The sequence below is a fragment of the Acanthopagrus latus genome, chromosome 6 (genome assembly GCF_904848185.1).
Source record: "Acanthopagrus latus isolate v.2019 chromosome 6, fAcaLat1.1, whole genome shotgun sequence".
Taxonomy (NCBI): Eukaryota; Metazoa; Chordata; class Actinopteri; order Spariformes; family Sparidae; genus Acanthopagrus; species Acanthopagrus latus.
This window is the reverse complement of record NC_051044.1, coordinates 3,300,049-3,312,421: the sequence shown is the minus strand read 5'-3', so window position 1 is coordinate 3,312,421 and position 12,373 is coordinate 3,300,049. Positions and strand designations below refer to the sequence as shown.

Here is a 12,373-nt window from a genome sequence, read left to right as displayed (position 1 = left end):
GCGCAGCCAGACACCACAGGTTAAATATTAGTGTTTCATTTTTACAAGAATGTTGTCGGATGCAATGACAGAACAATTTCAGGTTTATGGCGCGCGGTGGGACGAGACGCTCGTTAGACGCTCAGCACGGAGGTGAGAGGCTCGCAGGAGATCTCGTTAATGAAAAAGAAGGTGATGCCTGCGCACAAACTCCAGACCGCAGAGGTCCAATAGACGTATCGATCACACTTCAGATCCTCATCAGGTCAAACTGCATGACATATATCGGACAGGACAACATTTACGCCATTTGTTGTCTTTAAAGTTGTGTTGTGATCAGCCAATAAACGTTCATAACTTTTCGCTTGAAAAGAACATCTGCGTGTCTGTACGAATCCTGTCAGCTTTAAATTACGCAACGCGGTCTTCTGAATACAACATTAACGTCAGCTGCTTTACAGCGCACATAAAAACTGGAAACGATTTTGAAACATTTCGTCCGTCTGAGCAGACGTCTGGGGAGCAGAGCTGAAGTTTATGTACTAAAAAAAAAATAGCACAAATGTTCTGTTTTCTTCCTCGGAAAGTCAGTCACGATGACATCCATGGTGGAAAATATCCAAAGTTTCCATGAGGGAGATAAAGAAAGGTGGCGAATTAAAGAGAAGAGCCGAGGAGTGTCAGGATGAATTCATTTTTTAAGGGAGTCCGAATTACATTATCTTGAATGTTTTTTTTTAAAATGATTATATCCCGAGGCCTTCATAGTGTCCTCCACTATCATTATCAAAGCATTATCTTAATATCATAATCTGAAGAGGTTGTTTTTAATCTTTCAAGAGTGAAACTCTCAGTATCACATCACTCTTAATGTTAAACTTAAAACTCCCGACGCTGATCATCCCGAGCCGCCTCCTCAGCGACCTCGTCAGTATCATTTGTTCGGTTCCATCGTCTCCGAACTCATTAAATCTTTTATTTTTTTTTTTTAATAGATGCGTTTTGGACAGTTCTCTAAAATATATCAGATTTCTCTCCAGCGTGCAACCTGCCAAGATACGAACATCTTTCAGCTCTTCAGAGAGCTCTTCTAAAAAAAAACCCGTCTGGGATGCAGCCAACGTGCTGCATAGTTTCCCCCCCCAAAAAAATAATATTCCTCACATTCTCAGTGAAGAAATTAGCAGCTCCAGGTCTGTATTAGTTTGTCATCATCACTTATATGTTCTGCTTATATTCAATTCACAGGATATCTAGATGTGTGGGTTAAAACTGGACCAGATTTGTTTGTTTGTTGACTGAATTTAATTGCAGTTGAATTATAATGACTTACAATTACTGAATTATTTTCAGTGCTCCCTCTTGGATTCTGCTTCATCAGCCTCACTGTCTTTATAAAATGTCATGTCTCAACTTTTATATCGTACCAATAAAATGACATCGTCGCTTCAGCTGAGGATGGTCCGCCATGTTCCTCCCTCACTTGTGCTCTAAGCGCTCTCTTTTATTTTACCAGTAATTAATGTTGGTGTGTGTGTGTGTGTGTGTGTGTGTGTGTGTGTGTGTCACCTGTGGCGGTGATGTGTGTGTCTTCTGTGATCTGCTCCAGTCTGCCCAGCAAAGCTTCGATGTTGGCTTTGATCTGAGTCAACTCTGACTTGATCGCCTGAAGTTCTGTACCTTTAACTGCTGGAGAGACAGAGACAGAGAGACATGTTAGTGTCCACTTCCTGATTAAAGTGTCCGCAGACACCGTACAGACGTTCACACACCACTAAAACCATCCCGATGTTTCTGACTCCGTCTTGAGATGATGGTTCATTATGATGCTGCACTGTAAATTATAAAAATCAGGAAACCAACGACATCATAAAAATACCAAATAAAGCAGACCATCACATTTCATTTGTGGGAGAACAACTTAAAGTCATGAGTCTGCGTCACTTGTAAACATTGAGGTAATCTGTTAAAATCACTTTAACACAGATATTGGACGTTTGCCCTGGACCCTGAGGGTGTCAAGTCACCCATGTAATTCTAATAAAATATATATATATATGAATAGAATAGACTGAATAGTGACGAATGTGTTGTACACAGTGTTTTGAATGTTCTTTTCCCACGGACGACAACAACAGCCTATGATGGTTACATTATTTTTTAAATTTGAGACGTTTACCATCAATAAAATTGTTCATTAATCAAGTGTAAATGTTGCGTGTTCAGACGGACACGTGTTACAGCGATGCCTGGACAAACTGACAAACTTTACACAAGGAACGAAATGACTTAATGTCGCAATTTTATGGAGAAAGACCAAAGTCGGTGAAAAGACGGAGCTGTGGGTCTATTTCTGTTCAGGGCTCCAGTAAACTGACTTCTGGATGTCGTCCGTTGAGCACCATCACAACTCTTTTGAGACCGTTTCCTTTAAAATAAGATCAAAGTTTTGCCACACAGCAGTAACGAGGTGAACCAGGTGGGTCTCTTAAATTCGACGTCATATCAGGTGGAATCGTCTTGCCACTGTGACCGCAGCCCTCCGGCCTGAACGACTAACGGCAGGCTGCGGGAAATGAGGTTGGAGAGAGATATGATGAGTGGAAAGGCCAGGGGATCCCTAAATACATCAGGAATCGTCCTTTGGGATCGGTGAATATTCGAACCAGATTTCACGACTGTCTGGCCAACACAGACTGAGATGTGTTACTGTGGGACAAAGTGATGGATTAACCGTTTTGTGTGGCAAAGTTGAGACAGCTGATACGTCTTGATTGCGGCTCTGTGGTATTTCTCTGGAGCTGATAGTTTGTTTTGATCAAAATGATGGTAGCTTAGTTGTATGTTTGATATTTTTGCTGTAGAAAGGCAAAGAAATATGCAAAAGTATTAGTAATATTTTCCACTTTATTCACAATTTCTGTTAAGTGTAAGAAAAACGTTCGAATTAGATTTGATTTGATTTGACACACATAGACACCAAAAGCTTACTTTTGGACAGTTTTGGTGATAATTGCACTGTTTTGTTTTGAATTTACTGCTCGCTAGTTTAATTTACGCTTTTGTGGGATTGAATTTCACACGACATCATATTTCAAACTCGCAGAGGTAAAGCTGTGTGTGTGTGTGTGTTAAAAGAAGTTTTTCGATTACATTTTAGTTTCTTCATAAAAGAAACATAAGTCCCCTCTTAGATAGTGAAAACATTTAGTGCCCTGTTTGCAATATTGACCTGAATGTGTGTGTATGTGTGTGTTGCCCAGTACACAATCACAACACCTTCACTTCCTTTCTTTTTTCTTCACACTTCTTCTTTTGCCCTAAATCTGTTTTCCTTCCTTCTCTCAACTCGGTCTTTCACTGTATGAATCTGTTTGCGTCTCACTCTTTCCTCACTTCTCTTCACTACTATTGGTCGTTTCATCTTTTTGTCACATAAACAATAAATACTAATAACAACAAAATAACAATCTGCATTACATTTTCAACTTCAGGCGTTTTTTTTTTTTTAAAAACAACAGGATGTCAGCAACCCCAGTTTGAAAAGAACCGAGGGATCGAGACCCTCTGGAGACTTTTGTTCTGATTGCAGTTTTACAAAATAAGTCTGCTCCATCTTTTAAAGCAACATCATGTAACGTTTTACGTTAAAATAACAGCTTAACAGCGTTATATACGTGTTTACTTCAACGTACACGCTTTAAACACATGTAGCTGTGACTACAAGTTGTTACAGAGCAGTGATTTGTATTTCAACAACACTCAAACTGAGGCCAAATAAAAAAACAAACAAACAATTTTCTTAATAATAATGTAACATTTCTAAAGATTGAGGTTTTCACATGTTGCCTTTTTCAGGAAAACATTCAACAGTCACCTCATTGTCAAATACGGCGTCGAGCAGCGATGAAATCTAAACACAAGAGAGGCGCTTTTGGAAGTTTGAAATATATTTATTTCTAGAAAAAAATACAAGAAAAATATTGGACTCAAGCACTGATGGAAAAAATATGTTTGACTGACTGACTAAGAAGATTAGATACTGATGCTTGTTTAGTAGAAAAGATGAGTTTCCTTCAGAATTTTGCAATATAGTATGTAAGAAGCTGGATCCACTTCTTCCTTACGTTTCGAATGAATCTCAGATGTTTAAAACATCGCTCGATGCGAAGCAGACGAGGAACAAAAGGGATTTAACTGATGAGGTTTGACATCTTTAAGAGGAACTCGATTTGAAGCGTGGTTGTTTGGACGTCCCCGACAGGATCACAGGAGTTTTGTTGTGCGGAGACAATCGAAGCAATTGTTATTCTGGAAACAACTCTGGGCTGCTGTGGTGGAGAGTCTTTCACAATTCTCGATGGGTAACATAAATGTGATTATCCAGTGTTATTGTGTAACAATTTGCTATATTTCTATCAACATTGAATCCCTCTATAAAAAGCTGATATTCCTTTCTGTTTCGGTTACATTTTCTTTTTCTCTCCTGTCACAACGCTGCGTCTATGCTCTGGTTAGTTTTAGGCACAGAAAACATGTGAGTTTGAGTGCGGGAAACATCACGGTTTGGCTTAAAATACCTGTATTTTGGTCGGCACACTCACGGATGGAGATGGTCCGTGAGACATAGCCGGTTTTGATCGAAACGAAACAGCTGGAAATGTCCACAGGTGTCCTTAAAAATATCCTGCGGCGTGACTCGAATCGCGGTCGATCATTTGGCAGCCTGGTTGGCTTTTAATGACACTCCACCTCCTGTTGAGACCATTTCTGTGCTTTGCAGAACCATTAACTGACAACATAACAATAACCTGGTGACGGGGCTGCATGTGGAGGAAACAGAACAGATGCCGAAACAATTGCTGGAGTTCGCAAGTCGGCAGCAGAGTTCGTTCTGCACAGGTGCCGAAAGGAAGTGGGCGGCACTTCGGTCGGCTTTGCAGGAGCAGAAAAGAGTACCGGTGGCTTTCAGAAGTGCTTGTGTACAAGATAAAGTCACAGAACACCAAAGAGTAAAAAATAAAAGCACCAGAACTGAAAAGCTACCTGCTCTGAAACTCAGAGGATCAGAATTTATATGGATTCGATCTATTCAGGTTTCCATCGATCACTGATAGACTTTGCTGGCAAAAGCAGATTGTTTACGTCACCTCAGCCATCACAGTAAAATGTTGGTAGTGAATTTGTCACCACTGGATAATATCAAAGAGACCCTGAGACAATTTCCAGCTGTTCTTCCTGCCTAAACCCGGCCAGAGCTCGAGCGCCGCGCTGAAACGTTCAACTGAAGAAAGCTGCAACACATCCACAGTACATTGCAAACATTCTCTCATCAAAAATCATCTGTGACGCGGACTGATTTGTTTCAGTTTTTACGGTACAAATTTCATAATGAGCCGCAGGGCCTGAGGTTTAAAGACCGTCTCTGTAAAACCATGAGCACAAACAAACTCACAGCGGCTTGTGGTTCACACTGAGCGTTCGGGGGGGAAAAAAAGTCTGTCAGATCTATAGTTTGATCTTTAAAAAACAAAAAGTGAGCGGTAGAGAGAAAACTGTAGCATCGGTTCTGTTTTGATATTGCTTTTCAAAGCAAGTTAAGTTTGATGAGTACACAGAAAGACACTCAGATCAGTGACATGAAAAAAAAGTGCTTTGTGAGCTCTGCAGAGGAAAATTCAGTAAAACTCAGCAGGAATAATAATAATAAAAAAAAAAACCTGCTGTTTTGGATAGAAAAGGTTCAGGTCGAAGTCAGATATGAGAGGATCTGACGGAGCGTCAGCGTCTCTCCTCTGATCTGCAATCTGAACATGATGTGAAATGAATGATTAATGAGCAAAATGCAAAAATAAAGTGACAACAGTCGCCCTGATGCCTGAACTTTCCACTGACATGTAAAACACTGACTTGAAAGACAGATGAAGAGGTGGTCGGGGTCGCCGGGGGGGGCGGAGCCTCCGTCAAGAAGATGCAAGAGAAGGAATCATAAACAAGAGAAGAAAGGAAGACGGGCGTGCAGAGACGGAGACGGTTTAATGGCCTGCTGGGGTTTAAAACTGACTATTTGGTTTTCCACTGAGCAGATGATAAACTGACAATAGACAAGTTGTTTGCTTTAATGCAGCGTTATAGAGTAAATGTGGATTGCGTTTGCACAATTTGCTCTTTCGGAATGAGGACCCCATCTGTGTCTGATTGGTTCCCTACAAACCTCCTGCTGCATGAAACCACGCAGAAAAATGAAGGCTGGCTGTGGATTCAGTCAGATTTTGTGTTTCTATCAGCGTTCACGTCTTCATTACAGACTGAAGGCTGAATAAACTCGTGTTGTGTGCTGCGTTGTCGGAAGTTTACATTCGCAATCTCAACTGCCAACATAACGGCACAACAATTCACTGTGATTGCTGCGTAAAAAAACAATATAATTGCTGTCTAATTAAGTCTATAGCATGGTAAACATGTCATTTTAATACGTGTGCTAATTAAAAGAAACCTCACAGTGGTTTGGTCTCCATGCGCCACTACATACATCCGTCTAATAAGTAGCTACTTTACCAAAATTAACTTTTATTTACTTTACAGTTATAACCAATCGTGTGCGTCCGTGAGCAACACTGTTGTCGTCTAACATTCGGGTACAAATCCTGAAGTTATCAACCTTTCTTTTAGTCAGCGTGTTTAATTAGTAGGCCAAGTCATCATCGTTTTCTCTGTCAACATTTTATGTGACATTACTTTTAGTGGTGCTGTCGGCGCCGCCTTCAGGTACAGCTCATGAGAATATGTTATTTTGATTGTCGCCCCCTACTGGTGAGGTTAAACATGCAACATTTTAAAAATATTAGCTCTTCTCTTCGGTTGGCTGTGATAAATGCTGTGATGTCTCATCTGAGAGGTTTCCAATTCAAATTGATCCGTACAGTTTGAGAAACATTTAGAAAACAATATAAATGTCCTGTCAGCTTAATTCCTCTAATGGTCATCTGATTATTTATTTTTTTTCCATGGCTCTCTGTGGCTCACTGTTACACTTTAAGCTCCCATGAGCACGCATTCAAACACTGAGCATCACGTTTGAAGCCAAGTGGTTTGTGTGGGTAATCTTAACCAGATCGTAAGCACGACATAAGGTGGAAAAAAAAAACAACCTGATGAAAGTTGCAGCACATCTGTTGTTTGCAGAAACGGACATAACCAACATTTATTCTGGCGATTGTGTTGTATCAGAGTGTATGACGATCAAAAGGTGCAAGAGTTGTTTAATTTAGGTGTGTTGTCTCAAATGGACTGTTAAATACTTGGATTTCTTTAATGTTATGTGGGAAATTATTTTGCCAGTGATTAAAATATGTTGCAGACGCATTTTGTGTTGTACACAGAAAATTATACACAATTCATCTGTTGATTAACGTTTACTTTTCTGTGTTCCTTTACAAAACAGGGAATAAAACGATGTAATTTATTACACCATCAATATTTCATTTCTAAAATAGATTCCCAATAAAGGATATTGAACAAAGCAGGTGACTTGAATGTGATTTAGAAGTAAATTCAGTGCAGGAGTGGGAGAACAGGGGTCACATGTCATGACGGACGGATACAGAGGAACTCACATCTCTGTTTGTTTCCGTTGCTGGTGGGGAGGACGGAGGCGTTGCGCGTCAGCAGTTTGACCGGCAGAGATTTGACCCGCCGTACCAGAGGCACCGCCACCCGCGGGCGTTTGACGGGCACCACTCGAGGGACCGGAGACACTCTGCCACGGTACTCGAACAGCCTGCAGACACGAGAGACGAGGACAGTCAGGAGACAGACGACAGGAAGGACGGAGGGGAAAAAGAAACAACCAGAGAGGAGAAGGTCAAGACGTGACGCTGAAGTCTCGGTCGCACATCCTCAGTCACAGTTTGCTGTTTGTTCTGTCAACAGCCGTATTTTTGGCTGGTCGGAGGAAGGATGTGGTTTCTGTCAAGTGTTAACAAACACATCTTTACTTGTATTTCAAAATGTTCAACTTGTTCCACATTAAAGCAGGCGAAAAAAACTTTTCCACAATCTCAGCCAAGTGTTGTGCAACCTGACCACGAATAATGTAACACTGGCTCATGGCTGGATATTGTGTCAGAGGACAGAGAAAACAAGTTTCGTCGTCAGCTAATATTTTCCTGACTGTCACTTTCACCTCACTTTACAACATTTACCTTAATGTGATGATAACAGAAACAGTGTGGTGCGTGAATACAATACTGAAGACGGTTTATTCACTGACAACATAATTTATTAGTTTTCTTCTGCCAGTACAGGATCTCCACTCAGCAAGTGAAGTTTTTTATTGTTCCGTTAAGGCGCTCACAGCAATTTGTGAAGGTACAGGAGAGACTGTGGCCTTGATTTAATGCAGAAAAACCGACAGTGACTTGAAACACAAAGCCAGAATCACGTTATTAATATCGGAACCATACGGCAACCATGCAAACTCATCTCTACTGTCAAAGTCTCGATTTTGTCTCTCATTTATCAAACCGGAGCCACACAACACAATCCAGGCGTAAAACAACGTCTATGAGACAGAACTGAAGACAAATTTCATCCTCATTAGAAAAACATGACGCTGACTGTAAAAGCAGCTTGTTACGGCCATAGTAACGATTACAGCAGCAAAGGAGGAAGTCAGGTGAGTGGAAAGAGTCCCATGCGAAAAGACCAGTAAGATGTAGATACGTTACGTCACATATATAACGTAACTTAAGCTACATACAAAACATACGTATTAAAGTATTGTACGTATTATAACCTAGTCATTAGTTTGACCCATTCAGCCGCTGATGCATGATTATGTGTTCGTTTAGAAAGAACAAGGACAGAGAAATAACTAAATTCACATTGTAAATATCTCCATCTGTGCTTCTGCAGAACACTCTTTGTACTTTTTATTGTTTTTTTTTTTTTCCTCCAACAGGAATAATATAAAGTGTGCAACATCTATCAAACATTGGAAAACTATACCCGTTTGGAAACTTCAAATACGATATTTGAGTTTAGTGTTTCAGTTTAGCCTTTTGCCAACATCCAACATTTGATGTTACTTGTTTCCAGCTGTAATGGCCCGAGCATTTCCATTGTGTTGTCATTGTGGTATATTGTGTGTGACCCCATATTTGACAATCAGACCACAAATCTCTGCTTCTCCTTGCCAACGTCCTCCCAGGTGATTATAACCATCTGAAATATGGACAATATGGAAGTATGGATTTAGTGCGGCGGGGACTGCAACTGCATTTTATTGCAATTAATCACTGACTAATGACATAAAAGCTGCACAACAAGTGATTTTCTGCTTGTCGTTCCTTTTTATCGAGTCTCTAAACGAGACTTCAGTTTGTCGCTCGCGGCTGCAGTTAAACTCAAACACCCACACAGCTCCTGCTTTTGACAGATTTAATGGCTGAATTGTTTGGAACAAAAATCTGTGGCATTGAATTTCAAAAGAGAAGAGCATTTTCCAGCATTTCGTACAGATAAAACCACATGTGGACAAAATCCTGCGCGATATTTCTCAAAGTCGTAGTGGTTACGTAACACGTAAGATGCTATTTGCGGGCAAATCAAAGTGATTAATTGGCAAAACACACAAAGCTGCTGTGTGTTAGTGTTTGTTCATGTGTTTTTGATGTATCACTGGTGTGGATCTCCGGTGGATTTAGAAAACCTGGCTCACTCATTGTTTACTTCTCCTGCTGTGATTTAAACGCTGGGATTACAGGGTAACAATGAACTCTGAGGGACTCTGGCAATAAATTGCAGTTAACAGATGTGAGATTTGAAAGTCATATTTCACAGAGACATTTTATTTATTTAATTAATTAATCTATTTGTTTTTAATAAAAAGCTCCAAAATGCTGTTTTGGCTTAAAAGTCAGGATGAACAAAAAAAAAAAGAAGACGCAGGAAAAGATTTCTGTGAGTACAGAGTTCGTCTCCTGTCGTCCTGTTTCATCTCTATGCCGATGATGACGATGTATTTGCCATCATGCTGAAATAAGAAATTTAAAGGTCTGCTTATCCTGGATGTCATTTAATTTCCGGCTCCTAAATTACAATTCACCTGAGGCGCTCGCCGTCGACCCAGATCGACAGCAGCACCGGTTTGACCAACTTCCGTAAAAGTTAGCCAGGAAAAAGTGTCGTGTTAACTCAGTGAGATCTTTGCTGTTTTACACCTTTGTTTTTCTTGCAGACTCCATCGCTAATGTTGGTGTTGATCCTCAAACGGTTCAGATTCAGTTTCAGATAAATCCTTCTTGTCGTTGCACCCAGTAAGATAAATGGGGGATGTTTCCCAGTTGTTACCATCCCTCTCCATCCCTTTGACATTACTAATAGTGAGCCACCCGCTGAGATCTGGACATAAATGTATAACTTTTAAATACTGAAAATGTTGACAAAGCATTTCTATTTAATCCAGTAGAGCTTTCCTGGCCTTCAGCGGATTTGAAGTCCAGTGAAACTGGGAAACCTTCCCATTGTTATCAGGCAGTCCGGCTCTGCTGAGGCCTTCAAATCTGAGCTAAACACACATCTCGTCGCTTTAACTTGCAATTAGTACTGAGCCTTCAAAACCTCAGGCTTCGTCCCTGTTACCATTAATCTGTACGGCGGGCTGGTCTCAGTTTCAAAGAATCCATCAACCTAGTTTAACTGTTCAAATCTAATCCCTCTGCCGAGAAAGCAACAAACAAACTGTAATCTCAACATAAACACTGCATTTCTCCAATCAAACCTTTCCTGCGGCGAAGAGCCGGCCGAGCTGTCAAGGCACACCTGCATCAAATTAGCTTCTGTATGAGGAAATGAATGTGTTCAAAATGCCGATATAGTAAATAAACAACTCGTTTATCACTTGTTGTATACTGCGATAATGATCTGCGGTTGTAAACAAACCTGGTCTGCTTCACGGCAGACGGCACGGCTCTGACTCACGCCATGCTCTGTTTCTGTTTCCCACAAGTTGCCAAGATGTGTCTCTGGTTTCCTCCTCCTCTCTGTTGGACCACTGGCTGTCCGGGGGGAAGATTCAGCCTCTCGTCTTCCCTCGTTTGCACGCCGTCTCTCTTTCTCTCTCTCTGCCTCATACATCTGTAAGAATCCTGCGCTGCCTCTTCTGTGTGGCCTGTCCTCCTCCCAGTCTCCATGTTTGGGTGGATGTCATGCGGCCAAGGTCCTACCAATCTGGCATCCTCCTCCTGGATCCATTCATCTTGACAACATAATCCAAGTCAGATCACACTGTGACTTGCTCAATATGTGGGCCTTGTGCTTTGATGGTGGGTGGGCAGAGGAACTTTTGCATTTTGCCCCCCCGCCTCCCGCCTCCCGCCGTCCTTGAGAGTCTGTGGTCATGGTTAACATGAAGCTTGTGTTTAAATCAAAAATGTCATTCGTTCACGCTACGGGTTGGGAATTCAACTCGGGTCATGGAAGCTGGTGATGTTTTTGAGAGACCACGAGTGAAATATGATGATTTAATTCAATCGCTCTGACAGCAACTGCCTCCTTTTTTTTTTCTCAAAGCCTTGTGAGATATGGTCCACTTAGAAGCCTGTGTTTTAACCATTTGGGACAGGCAGCAACTCTTGTCTCTGGTTCTGTTTCAGACAGCCAGCATCAGGTCCAAATGTCAGACGTGAACACTCTCCAAGAGTTTTGTCTGATTCTTGATCAGCTCGATTTTTTTATTTCATAAAACTGTGATGTCACGGGTTTGATAACCAGATTGTAAGGTGCTCCTCTTCCATACCTAAACCAAAGTAACGATAAATCACATCATCTTGACATGACAGTTCATTTCCACCATATGGACAAACTGCTATGCTGCGTAAAGCAACCAACCTGTCTGACAAGGTTTTATACCCCAGATTTACAGCTCGAACTTTGTGAGATTCTGCTCAGACGATATCAGCGCAGACTGGTTTTGATGTACACAATAAAAGGAATAAGGAATAAACGATAAAAAAGGGAAATAAGAGCCAAAGAAACATGCGGGATCGCTCACGAGTAAAAAGCAACGAGGGGAAATAAATAAAAATCCAACATGGTGTCCGGCTTTACGTACAGTGTATTCATACATACAGGGTTTGAGTTATGTGGGAGCCGACGGGAGCTGAAAGCAGTAACAGCACAGATCTGTGGAGGTCACCAATCCACTATTCTAACCATAAATACTGAATATTTCAACGTACTGAATATTTTTTACATCAGTGGTGTCCAGAGGAACTACACGCCATATTCTCTCTGAATAACAGTGACAATGACCATGTGACCCTCTCTCTCTCTCTGAGCTGTGTGTTATTATTTTAATATTTAAATTAAATAACTGTAAGTTACTGCTGTA

The 12,373-nt window shown here is 41.0% G+C and overlaps 1 protein-coding gene across 2 annotated transcripts in view; it reads right to left on the bottom strand.

The window, feature by feature from the left end:
* The window catches only part of raly (RALY heterogeneous nuclear ribonucleoprotein), a 108,340-nt gene that overhangs the window by 17,200 nt on the left and 78,767 nt on the right, over positions 1-12,373 (bottom strand). For both annotated transcript variants that reach the window (XM_037102489.1, XM_037102488.1), the window contains 2 exons: positions 7,596-7,759; positions 1,549-1,668 (listed from right to left, as the gene is read on the bottom strand). In XM_037102489.1, coding sequence (XP_036958384.1) covers positions 1,549-1,668; positions 7,596-7,759 — 284 coding nt within the window. The remainder of the gene's footprint in view (positions 1-1,548; positions 1,669-7,595; positions 7,760-12,373) is intronic.